Below are 15,749 nucleotides of genomic sequence, written 5' to 3'. Positions count from 1 at the left end.
ACCGCAGCGCTTTCATGTCAGCCTCTGCCTCATGAGAGAATCATTGTCTTGGCGAGCAGTCGGCGGGCAGGGGAGAATTGGCTTTCGTGTTGGGGGTTGTTTACTGCTGGGCCCCTGGGGGCCCGTCGAATTCTTGGTTCCCGCAGTCTCGCAGTCTAGAGGAGCGTCGGTGGTCGGCGAGCTCTTTTGTTCTGATGGGCCTTGTGTGTTCTCGTCTTAGGAGTGTCGAGCTTGGGGCTTGGGGTTTTGGTTCTTTGCTCGAGGGTAGCGTCACTCTGCCAGATACGTGGCGGGAGGAACAGTGGTGAAGAATTGACGTGCCGACAAATTAATGGCAGCCGGGGCTTTGGGTAGAAAGTGATGTATGGTCCATCGGTGCGTAGGAGGCTTTCTGTGATTTGATGGCAGGAAGACATGAGAAGCAGAGTTGCTAGGATCACGTCTAACGTCCGCCGCAGATTCCCGGGAACCACCCTTCCGTTGAGGTAAATCTGTCTTGCTTTGGAGTCGAAGGGCCAGGGTGGAAGGGGAAAGCGAGAAGGAACGAAGGAACAAAGAGTGGAAAGGTGAGGGGGAAATGAAGTGGAAGGTGAGAAGAGAAGATGAGTCGATGTTATTCAGCCCGTCGTGACTTCCTCCGAGAGAACGGCACAGCTCAACCACCTTCGACTCTGCTCACCAGTTTTGGGCTTCTCTTCAATCTTTCTCCCAAGCACATCTTTCTGTCGAAATTTATGTCGCCAATGTCTCGCAGGAACGCACATTCCGCGCCAAGTGACTAACTGGGCTAAAGGCACGCTGTCAATGTGAACACTGAGAAAGTGGCTGGGGGGATGATCTGGTCTTCTCCTGCTGTTTGCGGCAAATGCAGTTTTCAATAGATCGTCAAGCAGGCATGTGTAGCCTTGCAGTTGTGAGTACGATGGAGATCCAGGGGTGTGTGTGTGTGTTTTTCTATTTAACGCCATGTGAGGGTCACCGGCGCAGCCGGTCCCTGACCCCTATTGGGACATCAGGCGGTGGGCAGTGCTGCGCCCCCATGGATGGAGATCCAGTGGTGGAGGAAGGTATAGTGCGCCTTGTGTCTACGGGCAGTACACCACGAAGTATCTCGGGGGTGTCTGCCCTGGTGTAATATCGGCTCACCATTTGAGGCAAGGCGCTTCGTCTTAGCTTCGCCAATTCAAACCGGTTGTTACCTGCAACTTCATCTTATGCTGTTGCGGAGCTGGAACTCGCCCCATGTGGAGAAGGGGAAATTAAGCAAGTTGCTCTAGAACACCGTTAAGGCCGCGCATCATGACTCATGAGTGCACAACGGAACATAATTTTGAGGTTGAGTAGAAGTAGTAACTAGGCGCTATGGCTTATCCTCATATCCCGGAATCGTCTGGGCAGAATTGTCCTCCATCGCTTTCCCATCCACCACAATTGCCTCCGCTGGCTGAAGCACGTAGAGCATTCTTGCCCACGACGTTGAACTCCGATTCCTCCACGCGTGGTTGGTCCCACGCTGAATTGAGATATCACCCCTTTTCATATGTCGCGACTCGCCAGAGTCCAATATCAGGTCAATTTCCCCCTCCAAGACGACGCCGTAGTCGAGACTGATCGTTCGGTGCATTGGCGAAAGAGCGCCCGGAGGCATATCAACGACGCGGAGAACAGTACCTGAACAAGTTGCAAAATCAGACGTCCGTGATTTCTCCATTTGTCTTCATCCATGAGGGAACGAAAGGAACAATCAAAGATGTCACACCTGTTGGGATTGTTATCCCTGGGAGGTTCTCAGTGTAATGCTGGTACGTGGATACGTCTTTGTCGCCTGACAGAGAGACTGGGAATTTGTTCGTCGCGTAGCAAAGGGCGAAGCCCACGCCGTCTGGGAGAGTCTTGAATGGAGCTTCATCGGGTAGGGTGTCTGAAAATGCCGTCTTGCCCTCGTTGTCGTGGGTCGTGATGAAGCGGTTTATCTGCCTGATGTCCTTGGGAATTGTTGGTGTAGACATTTTGACTTTAACTCTATAGCTTGCCGATCTGTAGATATCAATATCGAAGGGTGTGAGACGCATTCGGGACTGCCTCCTTATGGGAGATGTAGTAGAGATCGTATTGCCGTTTATGTGACCACTTGTATGATGTCTACTACCGCCCACTTTCCGTGTTGCCACACATCCCGATGTGGGGCGTAATGTAATGGGGGTCGGACGGATCGGGTACTGAATCTCAATACGGAGTAGCTGCTCCCATGGCATGGCATCCAATAATGAAGCGAGATCTTTCGGTTAGATGCCGGCAAATGGAGGAGTCGGATGTGGGAGAGACAAATCTTGAGGCAACCTCGCCCTTTCTCATTCAACACCATGTCGCCGCGGAGAGTAGGTTAGCCATATTAAAACTTTGCCACAAAGCCCTTTGGGTCACGCAAGTTCAGGGTTTGCTGACGATTTTCTGCGCAGGTAGAGAAAAAAACAAATATTCTATTTCAGCATTGGGAGGCGCCTGCGGCAAGCGGAGGACTGCTGGAATCCAGGTATAAATTCCACCCTCCAGCATCTCTATCCTGCAATTAGAGAGGAGTGAGTGATAGGGATAGATATAGACGCAGGATAAGTAGCCAAGCAGTATTAAAATAAGGAATTCTTTAATAGCTTGACTTGCTTTATATCAAAGGAGAACAGGGCTACGATGAATTTTACTCTAGTCAATCCGCCTTGAGCTCGAGACACCTGGTACACGAGACGCTTCAACTACCTTTATGCCAAGAGCCTCGTAGATGGGCAGCCCGGCCACCCTAGGGATAACATTATACAGCGTTGGAAGAGCCTCCCAGTTCAAGGGATCCAAGGTGATGGAGGCCGTTTCTGCCTTGTACACCTTGTGTACTTGGCTTGGTACAGCCTTTCCCAAAGCGCTGCGTGTTCCACGCCCGCCGTTCCACGATCTAACCGACCCCATGGTCAGTCAGTGGACGGGAAGAGCTAGAAATGCCCAAATTCTACTGTTCGATTGACCTGTGGCGCCGCGAAGACAGCTACAGAATCCAGACAGGATGGCAAGGAGCGACGTTTGGCACTTTCCTTCTTGATGGACTCAAGGAAGTTGATCCATCCAAGGACACAAGGGAAAAATTGACGGAGAAGGCGATCAAGGGATTTTCACTTACAAGTATATCCCGCGGGTTGGAGATTTTCAAACAGGAGAGGTAAAAAAGTTCCACCCGAGACCTCTCCGTTTTTTTCTGGGCGTATCGGACCTCATACCCCGAACCGCCTAGCCGTTGCATTTTATCCAGAGTGGTAGGGGAAAATCTGGCATATGCAACAGTCCCGTGGCTCCTGAATCGGAACGACTGGGATGGGAATAGATTCTGAAGTACCGTCCGCGAAGTCTTGAACTTGATCAAAGCCGTGGTGAATGTCGAGTTGAGAGCATTCCTCGGGCTATTATTAAAAGTCTGTTGGGGACCAGACATCGGGCCAAATCGTATTGGCATTCTCCAGTAAAGATTTGGCTTTCTCGCCCAATCCCATTTCCGAAAGCATTTATTGAGTGTCCCATTCATCGTGGCTAAAGTTATAGTTAGTATATACTCCATCACTTTTTGGAACAACACAGGTCGAACTCTGATGGCGGGACGGAAGCCGTCATTAACCTACAGTATAATTTTCTTTTCCTGAGGTCTAGTCCCGCAAGTCGTGAGTACTCTTGCAAGCGATGAGCCCTCTCCTTACGGATATCCTCGTAAAGGTGGGGCCTCTCAGGCACGTCCTTAGGCCATACGCCACGCTGGAGAACAACGCCAAGGGAGGCGCCGTTCCCGATAGCATATGCAGCCCCTAGTCCCTGGTCAGCCTGTTTATAAGAATTGCCATATATATCTAGATATATTACCCTAAATAAAGCGGCAGTGGATTTCTGATTCCGTTCGCGTTCTTGAATTGAATACTTACGTGGTAGGAACAGATGAGCTGCGTCTCCAAGGAGAGCCAACCGATCCTGAACCCAGGGAGAAAGCACATCCATATCCAGAAGCTCCCAAATCTTTAGCGAGTCCGCTTCTGCTTTGCCCAAAAGCGCCAGGATCGAGGGATGAAAGTCTTGGGACACTTCCAGCGAACGATCCTTGTGCACGAAGAGATTTTATTCGCCTTCAACCGCCTCTGCCGACTGGCTTTCCTCCCTGGGATGGATACGGACAAAGTTGAGATGCCTGTTAGACTCGCAGGGATACATAACAATTTGCTGGTCTTCGCCGTACCAGATGATGAGCTGGCATCCCTGGTCGCGAAGTCTCGAGTGATGGCATCATCGAAAGCAGCCCGACGAGGCACCAGAAAGCGAAAGGCAATTTTCCCGGATGGTTTCGACCCAGTGTCCCGTCAATCAAGTTTCGACCGAGTCACAGACTAGAAGAGGCTTAAAATGAGCGCGCGAGCTCTCCTCCACTCGGACGGACACTCATTTTGGCGCCATCAGCACCCAGGGTAATATCCCCTCGCACGCGCTCGCCGCTGTCCATCGTGGCAGCCACCGGCGCAGGATCAACTTCAACAGCACAGCATGCGGTACGTAACTCCACCGGATATCCCGGGTTGTTACGAGAGGTAGCTCTTCTCTTGAGATTCTCATCCAAGTGAACACGGTGGATCAGGCTCCACTCACATTGCCCCTGAGAGATTGTCTCTGTCAGTCTAAAGACTGGAAGCATCAGATCCAGCACCTGGAATGAAAATCGCAAGAGGGATGCCTGGGCCTCTATAACTGAGCCCCTGCTGTATGAGGCTCTTGTAAGTTGACCACTGATGTGGATATCTAGTACGGTTACTGACAATAGATAGGGTGAAGCGCTACGGCTAGCAGGGCATCCCAAGACGTTATTAAATGACCTTGGCAATTTGATGGGCAACGAAGAATCTGCGCGAGCGACCATTCAAGCACGGTGACCTCGTGACCTTGTTGACGGAGGAAGATGGCCGCACTCAGGCCCGCGATGCCCGCACCGAAAATAACGACCTTCAATGGCCGAGATTCCCCTAGGGTCTGGGCACCGTTTGCCGCACCATTCATTGACATCATTTTCAAGGGATTGTATACGGATGATGACTGGGATCAAAGCCGGGGAAAAAAGTATAAACATTCACAACAGTTAACTAATCGCGTGAAAGTGGCCCGTGTTTATTAGCTGCGAAATGTAGGCATGAAGATGTAGCACAGCAGTTTAGGATTATATTATCATTGTTATCTATACCTCGTACCCCGGGCCCGGCCCCGTTGTCTCATTTTCGTCTTTAGAGATGTGCGGTCCCTCGATTTATACGCCTGCCCATTTTGGGCTGGCGCCGTTAATCGATCCGGTCCCCACCACTGCTTCGTAAACTCTCGTCGGGATGTGGGGGTTCGAGGGGGCGGGGAAATGCCGAATAGGACAAGCTAAACTCCGCTCTGCCCAAACTTACCCTCGGTATCTCTACAGAGTGAATGCAGGGAGCTTGCGTGGTCTTGGGTCCTATTTGAGCATCGCTCCTTTGAAGAGGTATTCTCTCACACCCTTTCGAGCCAGGCAAGTCTCGAGTTTTCGTCTGAATTTTCTGCCATAGGAATTGGGATATTGCAGGCCCGGTCGCATCCGACCCCGCCGACAGCCATGTCATCGCCCAAGGTTGCTCTAATCACTGCTGCCAGCACCGGGCTGGGTGCCGCGATTGCCCGCACCTTGGTAATTGAACTTGGGATGAGCGTCGTAATAAACTACCACAGAAATACTGACCGGGCAGCGAAGCTGGTCCAAGAGCTACAAGATGACTGTGGTGTAAGGTACGCGAAGTCCGGGGCTCCTGTGCCGGTCGTGAAAATGATCCAGGCAGATGTGGGCGAAAAATCAGATGTTTACCGCCTCGTCGAGAAGGCGGCAGAGGAATTTGATGGTCGGCTCGACGTGGTCATCTCCAACGTTGGCTGGACGCGCATGCGGAATTTCTCCGACTTGGAGGACGGCCTCGACGAGGAAGATTGGGACCGTTGCTTTGCTGCGAACGTCAAGTCCCATCTGTGGCTCTTCCATGCAGCCAAAAAGTACTTGGAGGAGAGTAATCAACGAGAAAGAGGTGCTGCCGTTTTTGTGAGTACGGCGAGTGTTGCAGGTGTTAAGCCTAGTGGCAGCAGCTTGGTAAGTTCCGGTTATCAACAGTCGGTGAAGTCGGTGAATGTCGCAGCTAATGAAATTTCGTTTGATCATGTAGTCTTACGCCGTTACGAAAGCCGCTCTTATCCATCTCGTTAAATCTCTTGCGACTATTTCAGCTCCTTCGATCAGAGTCAACTGTGTCTCGCCCGGTATTCTGTTAACAGTACGTCGGTCTATCCTTGTGGAGGTGTAACTATTCCGATTCTAATATCAATGGTAGGAATGGGGTCTTTCTTTTCCGGAAGAGCGACTGAATGCGGCCATAAAGGCAAACAAATTAGAAAGATTTGCTACTGTTGAGGATGTCGCCGAGCAAGTCAAGACGTTTGTTGTTTCTAAATCTGCGACTGGGCAAAACGCCATTATCGACTCCGGATTTAGTCTCTGAAACGGCAGGTCTGTAAAATAATAAAAGAGATATTGGAGGCCGGCATTTTCTGTATTGACTTTATTATTACTCCAAGCCGGCTCTCTCCGTGCCGCGAATCTCAATGCCTACTGAGAAGATGAAGGGGCCTCGGAGGTAGAGGAACAAGGAGCATCGGCGCGCGCAGACTGTAGCATTAAGAGAGGAAATGTCAAGAGATTCACAGTCAAGTAGATGGCCTATCGCCGAGACTGTTGCAACGTGTCCTCCCATCCTGTCCCCTTTCAATATGAGTAATCTTGAACCATGACATAGTGGGACATTGCTGCTTCAACCGGCACAAATACTAAATGCTCGATCTCCTGTGATAGAACTACGTAGCATGTTTTGGGATGTGCGTATGTAGCCAGACTGTCAACAGTGCATATGAGTGCTGTGGTTCGCCGAGGACGCAAACCCCCAGTTTGCGGGGGATGGCGACACCCCCCATTCCCCGCATTGCCGATGCATCCCTCCCCCGCCCCCGCCTCACAGTCGTGGGAATGACGAATGTGGGCAGCCGAAGACTAGTTGGTCGAAGGACATCGAAGTCTCCGTGGAGAAGATACGCAGCGGAGCTAATGGGTAGAACTCGTAAAGCCTTTGACTGCTGACTTGAGAAAACAGATTGTGATAGACTCATAAAAGACTCAGGCGCATTGATCGTACAGCAAGGACCGTATGTACTGTGCCTCACAAGTGCAAAGGCCAACCCACAGGTTGTAGATTGAACCTGGCATCATGGCTCCTACCTACCTCAAGGAAGCGAACCCCGCAGCAAAGGCGGCGGGCGTCAATCCTTCCCTCGATGTTACCGGCATAGTGAAAGGAGTCATCGACACGATTCGCAAGGACGGTGACGATGCCGTCCGCCGCTACAGCGAGCAGTTCGACAAATGGTCGCCACCTTCTTTCAAGCTCTCAAAAGCCGATATCGAACACGCCATCTCGCAAGTTTCCGAACAAGTCTTACGAGACATTCAAACGGTTCAGTCCAACGTCCGGAAATTCGCGCTAGCTCAAAAAGACTCTTTGAATGAGTTCGAGTTAGAGATGGCGCCGGGCGTATTTCTGGGTCAAAAACATAATCCGATCGATTCCGTGGGCACGTGAGTCAAGAATGCTCCTTACGGCAGCTACGTATGATCTAAGGTACTGACAAGCAAACCACGTACCTTTTATGAAGTTATATCCCAGGAGGCCGATACCCTCTCCTCGCTTCAGCACACATGACAATCTTAACCGCCAAGGTCGCTGGTGTTAGGAACGTCATTGGGTGCACGCCTCCCGCCGCTGGAAAGATCCCCAACGAGACCGTGGCGGCCATGCACTTCGCTGGTGCGGATGAGATATTCATCTTGGGTGGAATTCAGGCCATCGCCGCCATGGCGATCGGCACAGACTCTGTGCCGAAAGTTGACTTTATCGCAGGGCCCGGTAATGCGTTCGTTGCAGAAGCTAAACGGCAATTATTTGGCGAGATCGGGATTGACCTTTTCGCAGGTCCGACCGAAGTGCTCATCGTTGCCGACGAGACGGCTGATGCGTTCATGGTGGCTACAGATCTCCTGTCTCAGGCTGAACACGGGCCTGATAGTCCCGCGGTGCTGGCTACTACTTCGGCAGATCTTGCTCGAAAAACGATGAGCTTGTGTGATGAACTCTTGAAAGGACTGGCCACCGCGCCTATAGCTAGCGTTTCGTGGAGAGATTATGGCGAGGTGATTCTTGCGGAATCGCTCGACGAGGCGTATCATATAGCGGATGAATACGCGTCAGAGCACGTGCAGATCCTTACCTCTAGACCTAGAGATGCGCTTGAGAAGATGAAAAATTACGGCGCGCTGTTTCTGGGGCCCATGACTTGCGTGTCGTACGGTGACAAGGTAAGGTTCTCATATTCTAACTTGATGTTACTGGAACTTGAAGCTCTAACTCAGGAACAGTGCATCGGAACAAATCACGTCCTTCCTACAAAAGGCGCGGCGAGATATACAGGTGGACTTTGGGTCGGCAAATTCCTCAGGACCGTGACCTATCAGGAAGTCAGATCTGCGGAGGAGAGCGGCAAGCTTGGACGGCTTTGTGGTAGGGCCGCCCGGGTAGAGCTGTTCGAAGGCCATGCGAGGTCGGGAGACCTTAGGGCGCACTTACATCTTAAGGACGAATTTGACTGGATTAAATCTGAGTCGTGAAAGGATGGCTCTCACCACATCGAGCATGGACGTAAAGTGCAAGATAGTCTATGCCAACACCTATGATTCATCCTGAAGTAGAAGGCTGTCGGCCTGGTTGCTATATTAGATGCTACACCGAGGGACCGTCCCCCCCTTTCTCCTGCTTTTAACTGCGACCGAGATTCAGACCATCTACGGGCGTTTTTTAAATACCAACTGGCACCCATCCTATCCTCAGGGTTAGTTCATGACTGGGACAAACGTAAGAAGGGGCTAGGCCATATCGAGTCCTCACCATTGGAAACAATGTCGCGAACACCCTAATCTCCTCCGACCTGTCCGTGGCATGATGCGTCCAATCCAGCTCCAGGGCCGCTTTCCCAATCATTGCTGCCATAGAGAGCGGCACATACTTCTTGGCGAGGCAGTCATGGGCTCCCGCGCCGAACACGAGCCAATTTTTAATCTTTGATTCGGCGTCTCCGGATATCCAGCGCTCGGGATCGAATGTATCTGGGTTGGGGTAAACGTCCGGGTCATGCAAAGCCGGGTAACAGGATGGGATAATCATGGACCCTTTCGGGACGGTGTAGTTTGGCGTGACGGGGAAGTTCTTCGTTGCGAGATATGGAACGAATATGACCGGTGGTCTGTAGCGAAGGAGCTCTTTGATGACGGCCTTTGTGTAGGTGAGTGATTCCAACATGGGAAGATCAAAAGGTTTATTCCTATCACCACCACGCGCAGCTAAATTCTCCTCTCGTAGACGATCAAGAACGTCCGGCCTCTGCGCGAGGATTTGGAAGATCCATGTTGTGGCGCTACTGGACGCATCCTGAGAGGCAAAGAGGAAAGTAAAAAGTGTCTCGCCGATCTCCTCATTCGTGAATTCGCGAATTAAATTACTGGGCTTTTCCACATCTGTCTCCCCGGCAGCGATTCGGTCCCGGTATTCTTTTGACTTCATCATGTGGAGTACCCATTGATCCACGATGCATGTCGGCTTCGCACCCTTGGCCATGTTTGCCTTGCAAGCAGCAGCGCATTTCGTGAACTCGACATGGACCGCGTCAGCAACGCGCTTCCCTAGCCAGGTCTTTGTAAAGGGGATGTACATTGATAGTGGGATATTGACGAGCTCGAGTGCGGCAGTGGCAAGGTAGTAGTCGTCGGCAATCTTCTTCACAGCATCCTGGGATATATAATGGCCGAAGAAGGTGCGGCACGAAAGCGCACAGTTGATCTCGCGGAACATGGTCATGAAGGCCATCGGACGGCCCTGGTTCGCCTCGCTGGCGGCGACGAATTTGTCAAAGTACTGGGTAAATACCTCGTCCTGCACCGGGAGGTAGGTAGCTATCGCTTTGTTCGTGAATAATGGAGCCAAGCCCCGCCGATACTCAGCATGGGCTTTTCCCTGGAGGAAGACCCACGCTTTGTGGCCGATGATGTCTTTTGCGATCGGTACTAGGCAGGGCTCGGCGAAGGTGGGCGACTTGAAGACTTTGTGGGCTAGGTCCCGGTCGGAGGCGAGGACGACGAATCTGCAGGTCGAAAGAGTATGTTAGCAAAGGCAAGCAAAACGCCTCGTAAAGTTGCGGCAAGGACGGAGATGGAAAATAATACTTGTGAAACACAGAAACACAGCTCAGAGGCCCACTAGCCCACTGGGCAAGATACGCGTCGAACTTTGGATGGAGTGCTTGGTGAAATGGGCCGATGATCGGAATCTTGAATGGAGGCCCAGCAATGGAACCTTTTCTTATGATGTATGCAACTATTGCAAAACGCCGTCAGCTAGTTGGGAAATTCTGTGTTTGTCCAGCGTTCTTCACTACCTTGGTCGTAAACCACAACACCGATCAGAAAGGTGACCACGTATTGCCATATGGGCCATCCCATAAAAATAGCCGGCAGACCGCCCAGTACCTGGGGTAGCTCGGACTGGGCGCTCGAAGTGTTATTGACGAACTCGGGAGCCATCTCGAAGTCCTTGATAGGAGACGTGGACTTTTCCAACTCAGATGAGAAGAGAGGAACTTGGACACTCATTCCCTTTTATAACGAGAAAAGATCGGTGCCCTTGGCCACATATTCTCAAACTGCCCTACCCATTTTCGTAACCCCGATCAAGCCGGTATCCGTCGACTCTGGCCGGTTCTGTTTCAGTCAAAATCTCTGGTCAATGGGCAGATGCTGGCAGATTGCATTAAAAGCTGATTACCGGATTAGTACTAATCTCCGAATGTCGTACAGACCGCCAAGACTCAACCTGCAGGCCCGCGGAGTCTAGTCCTTTTCCGTTCAGGGCGCGACGCAAGGACATCCAAGTCTACAAGTAATGCCTGTCAAGCTCGATCCACCAACTCATTTTACTCCTTGCCAATTCCACACACGCCAGAACTCAACTTCTCTCTCCCCCAACATGCGCCAAACTCTTCGTAGATCATGTGCTGCATGCGCAAAATCGAAGCATAGCTGTGACCTCCGGACACCGCACTGCTCGCGGTGCATCAAGCGAAAAGTCCTCTGCGTCTATGCAAACGAGCCCCTGACAGCGCCACCGCCGCCGTCGCAGGCGGCGGTACCGGCACCGGCAGTCTCGGAATGGGGAGAAGGCGGATCAACAGGACCCCTTGCCGCATCTAGCACATTAACTCAGTACAGATTCGGGTCTCTTGATCCTTTCGATTCGTACCCGCAGACGAGGCTCCCCAGGGAACGCGTTCAACGTCTTATCCACAACTGTACGTATGTTCTGAAAGATCTTCGTCGGTCCGAACCTAGCTTACCAACTCAGTTCTACACAAGATCGCCTTCCAGTATTACCCTCTCGACCTGAACATCACCTCGAATCCGTTCCTCGTCTCCTGGTGGCCACTCGCACTGGGTGATCCAGCCCTGTTTCACGTCTCGCTTCAGACAGCATGCCTCGACGAAGAGTTGTTGGCCCAACGGGGATTTCAAACCTCCGAACTGCTCATGGCAGATTCCGTCGCCCTGCTCCGACGAAAAGTTGAAGACCCATCATTGGCTCTACAAGATGGTACCATGAATTCTGTCATCACATTGGCGGCCATTGAGGTGAGACGGTTGCTCCGTTGGATTCTGCTTCTGCGTCTATTCCTTACTGATGTTACGCTGTTCGCAGTTTGGAAAAGGTAATACCAAGGTTAGCGAGATGCATGTAGAGGGCGCGAAGAAGTTGGTCAACATGAGAGGTGGCATCAGTTCAGTGAGGCAAACCAGTCCCCTGACCGCGAGGATGGTGAGCTGGTAAGTTGCGCACTTCTCTGTCTATCAAAGGTCTGCTACTTACGTGTGGTAAAGGGTCTCGATGCTTGTAATGGGCCACCCCCAATTCCAGACGCAAGACGATATGGGTCTTGGAGATGGTATACCTCCCATTCCGGAATGGCAGTTAGACTCGACCAGTTCCCAAGAGGGTTTATTCGAGTTCCCTGGTGTTGAGGTTGATAAGACGGTTATGAACGTCTTCATTCGCCTCCGGAATGTTTTCCAGCTGACACAACGTATTCCTTTAACGCCTACACGACTTCATGACCTTACTTGTTTTGTCATTCATCGACTTCTACTCTCTGCCCCGGATGCGACTAGCGCGGACGCGTCACCGCCGATGACAGAATGCATTCGTTATGCAATAGTACTCTACATGTTCATCACTCAGGGTCCGACATACTTCTCGCACGTGGTCATATTCAATATGATTGTCAACCGATTCATGCACCATCTCGGCCGACTAGAATTAAACCGGCGTGCACATGACTCACTTGACGTTTGGCTTCTTGCAGTTGGGTTGGCGGCTTCAGCTGGCACGGCGCAGTACCCTTGGTTTACGGAGAGAGCACGGGTCATTGCATCATCCATCCCGCTTATCAGTTGGAACGAAGTGCTTGTCTACCTGAAGAGTGTATTGTGGCTGGACACTCCACAGGGCCAAGAGATCTTTCAAATGCATTGGAATGCCATTTTGAATGGACCGAACCCACTAGGGTTACCACGTCTCACAGCCTGTGTCTCGCCGGGTAGTACTGGCCCAGGTTCGATATGACACGCGATCTTTTCTGTCTCCTCACTGAGAAACAGTTTGCGTATCTGGAATGCACCCGATCCACCGCACAGATCCGTGGCTGAGAGCAAGAGGCCAACGTGGTTTGGATAGACCAACACTGGGCCGTTTGTCACGACCGATTTGAGAGAAACGCTGCACGGCCGTCTTTCGGGAACCAGACTTCCCATGAGAGTACACATTCCACTCCTTGAAAAGCTTCGTTCTCGTCACGATCTGTATTTCTCATTCTAGGATGTTACGGGGGAGCCCACCTCGATGCCCCGACGCATCATAGTTGCCAAAATATAGAAGATTCTCGTTCAGCATGGCGACAATGCCCGAGTCCACCTCTGCATTGCTGTCGGCTCGCGCAGGCATGACTACGCCATTCTCCGACACCCCCGGCCTTTGTTTTCTCGATAACCAGAGTAGTGTTGCCGCACCTTCTATTCTTGTTGGGACTGGGTGTCTTGGGAATCTTGAGATCCCGGTCAGCTCACGAAGCGCTGAAATAGACCCACGTTATGACGATCCTCTTGAAAAGTTGAGAGTCATAGCTATCAGGATTCCGCGTCCAACATTGGTTGAATGGACATAGGAGCTGATTTATCGTCAATTCAGAGAGGAGGCTCGGATGTCAGTGTAAGGGATCCCGACGTCTTTTCACACAGCTGCTAACACAATATCCCTCGCCAGTGTGATAGTTATTGAACAATTGAGCTCCAATAAGTACATGATTCAAAGCCTCTGTTACGACGATAACATGATGAGTTTACCCATCTGTGGAGGGTTTGTTTCGTTTGGCAGGCTGTATTCGCTCCGGGTCTTTCCGCATTTCGTAACTCCGCGGAAATGCAAGAATCGAAAGAGGCAGTGGGCATGAGACTCTTTATTTTATTTTGCCTGTTTTTGTCTTTTCGTTTTTTTCCCACCCTCGTTGACAATGCAATGCCATCAACTGAAGAAACACCACGACCGCAAAACATAGCTAGCAAGATCTAAGAGTAAGGAAAAGTCTATCAATTCATATCCAAATGCCATCATTGTTTATATCCCATAGTTATGCCAGTCTATACCTTTATTCTAAGAACCCAACCGCCTTTTGCAATTCTCACGACAATCCCAACCATTGCGCCGAGAAAGACCACAGAACCAGCCAAGATTTGAGCGTAGAGATAGTCACCATGACCACGCTCGATCAAAATGCCCGAGATAGACGGGCCAATCAACAAGGCAATACCAACAACGCTAAGAACCATCCCAACCCGAGTTCCCGCCTTGCTCGGATCGGGAGACATCGTCGTTGCGAGCGTGGGGAAAAGGGCTTGCAGGGCGGCTGCGACGAAGCCGTTGACGATGGCAAAGGCGTATAATCCGGCTTCGGTTGTCACCGCCGCCCAACAGTATATCAAGATGGCAGCTAGAGCGCTGAGGGGGATTGTGATGTTAAGAAGACCCGTCCACCTCTCGGCGATGATGTTCGGCACGATGCGCCCAACTATGCCGACCGCGTTGAGCACCATGATCAAGTTGGCGGGCTCAGAAGCATGGATCTTGTCCCGCGCGAACGTTCCCATGTAGAAGAAGGCAAAGTACAGCCCCCAAAAGTTGAGAAACATGCACAGCGTAAACGCAACGAATGGTACTTCCCTCAGGGCCGAATAGTCAATCCACGGCCCCGCCTTCCGCGGTGGTATGCGAGGCGTAAACCAAATAAGACAGGGAAGATAAGTGGCCAGCATGATGAAGCCCATGGCTCGCATCGCCCAGGGGAATCCGACGTCGTCGTGATTGATAAGTTGATTTATCAAGGCCGGGTAGACAAGCCCGCCGGTAGCCGCGCCGGCAGCGGCCAGCCCGACGGCAAGGGCCCGGTTCCTTTTGAAGTAGGTGGATAAGACAGCTAGCGCAGGGCAAAATGTGCAGCCGTTACCGAGGCCAAGACAAACGGCCTGTGAAAGGAAGATTTGCCAATACTGTGTGCAAAGAGAGGTCATGAATATCCCGAAAACCTGGAGGATTACACCTAGCGTGAAGGTGATCTTAAAGTACCCGGCATCGGTGGCGCGTCCCGAGACTACCCCGACTAAGAATAGAAAAAACATTTGCACGCTTCCGATCCATGAGATTGCGGACTGAGACTGGTCGAGTGTTTTTGAATAATATTCCTGGAAGATTCCGAAACCATTGGCAACTCCCCATGTATTGAAAAATACAATGTGCATCAGCAAAACTTGAACCCACGCCATCAATCCCCCGTCCGGAGGTGGAAGGGGCTGGACATCTTGGGCATCTGCCGATTGATCGTTGCCATCCGAATAGGCACTTAGTTGTTCGACAGAATTCGCCTTCTCGGGGTCCTGATTCATGATGAGGTTTGACGCAGTGGGCTGGTCACCTTGCCCTTGTATAACTTGCATGGTGTTGATTGGAGACATGTAATACCGCTAAACTTTGGTATCAAATTCGAATGAGAATATGCGATCCAAGAAATTAAAAAAAATCGTCCTGACATAAATCTCTTCGTGTGCGCTTCTCCGTATTTGTATACGCCCTTCCACTAACACGATGCCAGATCTGAGCGATCTTCCGTTCTTGCCGTACCTCCCGTCCTACCCGATCTTCCCAATTTTGCCGTCTCTCTTACGCCCGAACCCACTAAGACGTTCACTCCTTGACCATACCGAGTAATGGCAGAAGAGCTCCCCAGCTCAACATAACGAGAGTTGAAGCGCAATTTTCAATTTTTTTTTTTCGCATTATTGGCCGTTTTCCATTAGAAGATCCCAGAGTTCTGTCCAGCCCAGAACGTCCACGCCACTGGCACGTGACAAGAGTGAGACAAACTCGGACTCGCTCTTCACCACGACTCGAGTCAAGTGCCGAAGCAGCATCCGTTAGTGTCGT

The 15,749-nt window shown here is 51.3% G+C and overlaps 5 protein-coding genes and 1 pseudogene across 5 annotated transcripts; 3 read left to right on the top strand and 3 right to left on the bottom strand.

Moving 5' to 3' along the window:
• Window positions 1-1,360: 1,360 nt before the first annotated feature.
• SAPIO_CDS4164 (uncharacterized protein) lies at window positions 1,361-2,009 on the bottom strand (the record flags this gene model as incomplete). The annotated part of the gene is made up of 2 exons (XM_016786782.1): window positions 1,361-1,671; window positions 1,760-2,009. 2 exons carry the CDS (start codon window positions 2,007-2,009, stop codon window positions 1,361-1,363), a joined length of 561 nt encoding a protein of 186 aa, XP_016643758.1.
• Window positions 2,010-5,647: 3,638 nt separating this feature from the next.
• Window positions 5,648-6,575, top strand: SAPIO_CDS4163 (putative short chain protein; the record flags this gene model as incomplete). Its single annotated transcript, XM_016786781.1, has 3 exons — window positions 5,648-6,169; window positions 6,243-6,350; window positions 6,408-6,575. 3 exons carry the CDS (start codon window positions 5,648-5,650, stop codon window positions 6,573-6,575), a joined length of 798 nt encoding a protein of 265 aa, XP_016643757.1.
• Window positions 6,576-7,334: 759 nt separating this feature from the next.
• SAPIO_CDS4162 (Histidinol dehydrogenase 1) lies at window positions 7,335-8,788 on the top strand (the record flags this gene model as incomplete). Its single annotated transcript, XM_016786780.1, has 3 exons — window positions 7,335-7,702; window positions 7,780-8,479; window positions 8,540-8,788. 3 exons carry the CDS (start codon window positions 7,335-7,337, stop codon window positions 8,786-8,788), a joined length of 1,317 nt encoding a protein of 438 aa, XP_016643756.1.
• Window positions 8,789-8,975: 187 nt separating this feature from the next.
• Window positions 8,976-10,822, bottom strand: SAPIO_CDS4161 (Cytochrome P450; the record flags this gene model as incomplete). Its single annotated transcript, XM_016786779.1, has 3 exons — window positions 8,976-10,314; window positions 10,439-10,547; window positions 10,609-10,822. 3 exons carry the CDS (start codon window positions 10,820-10,822, stop codon window positions 8,976-8,978), a joined length of 1,662 nt encoding a protein of 553 aa, XP_016643755.1.
• A 373-nt stretch (window positions 10,823-11,195) lies between these two features.
• On the top strand, window positions 11,196-12,195 carry SAPIO_CDS4160 (annotated as a pseudogene; the record flags this gene model as incomplete).
• Window positions 12,196-13,912: 1,717 nt separating this feature from the next.
• SAPIO_CDS4159 (Uncharacterized protein) lies at window positions 13,913-15,262 on the bottom strand (the record flags this gene model as incomplete). Its single annotated transcript, XM_016786778.1, has 2 exons — window positions 13,913-14,928; window positions 15,028-15,262. The coding sequence occupies 2 exons, from the start codon at window positions 15,260-15,262 to the stop codon at window positions 13,913-13,915; spliced, it is 1,251 nt and encodes a 416-aa protein (XP_016643754.1).
• Window positions 15,263-15,749: the final 487 nt, after the last annotated feature.

The sequence above is a fragment of the Scedosporium apiospermum genome (assembly GCF_000732125.1).
Source record: "Scedosporium apiospermum strain IHEM 14462 chromosome Unknown SEQ_SAPIO_0090, whole genome shotgun sequence".
In the NCBI taxonomy this organism is placed as follows: Eukaryota; Fungi; Ascomycota; class Sordariomycetes; order Microascales; family Microascaceae; genus Scedosporium; species Scedosporium apiospermum.
Note: the sequence above shows the minus strand (reverse complement) of the source record. Positions and strands in the feature narration are given on the sequence as shown.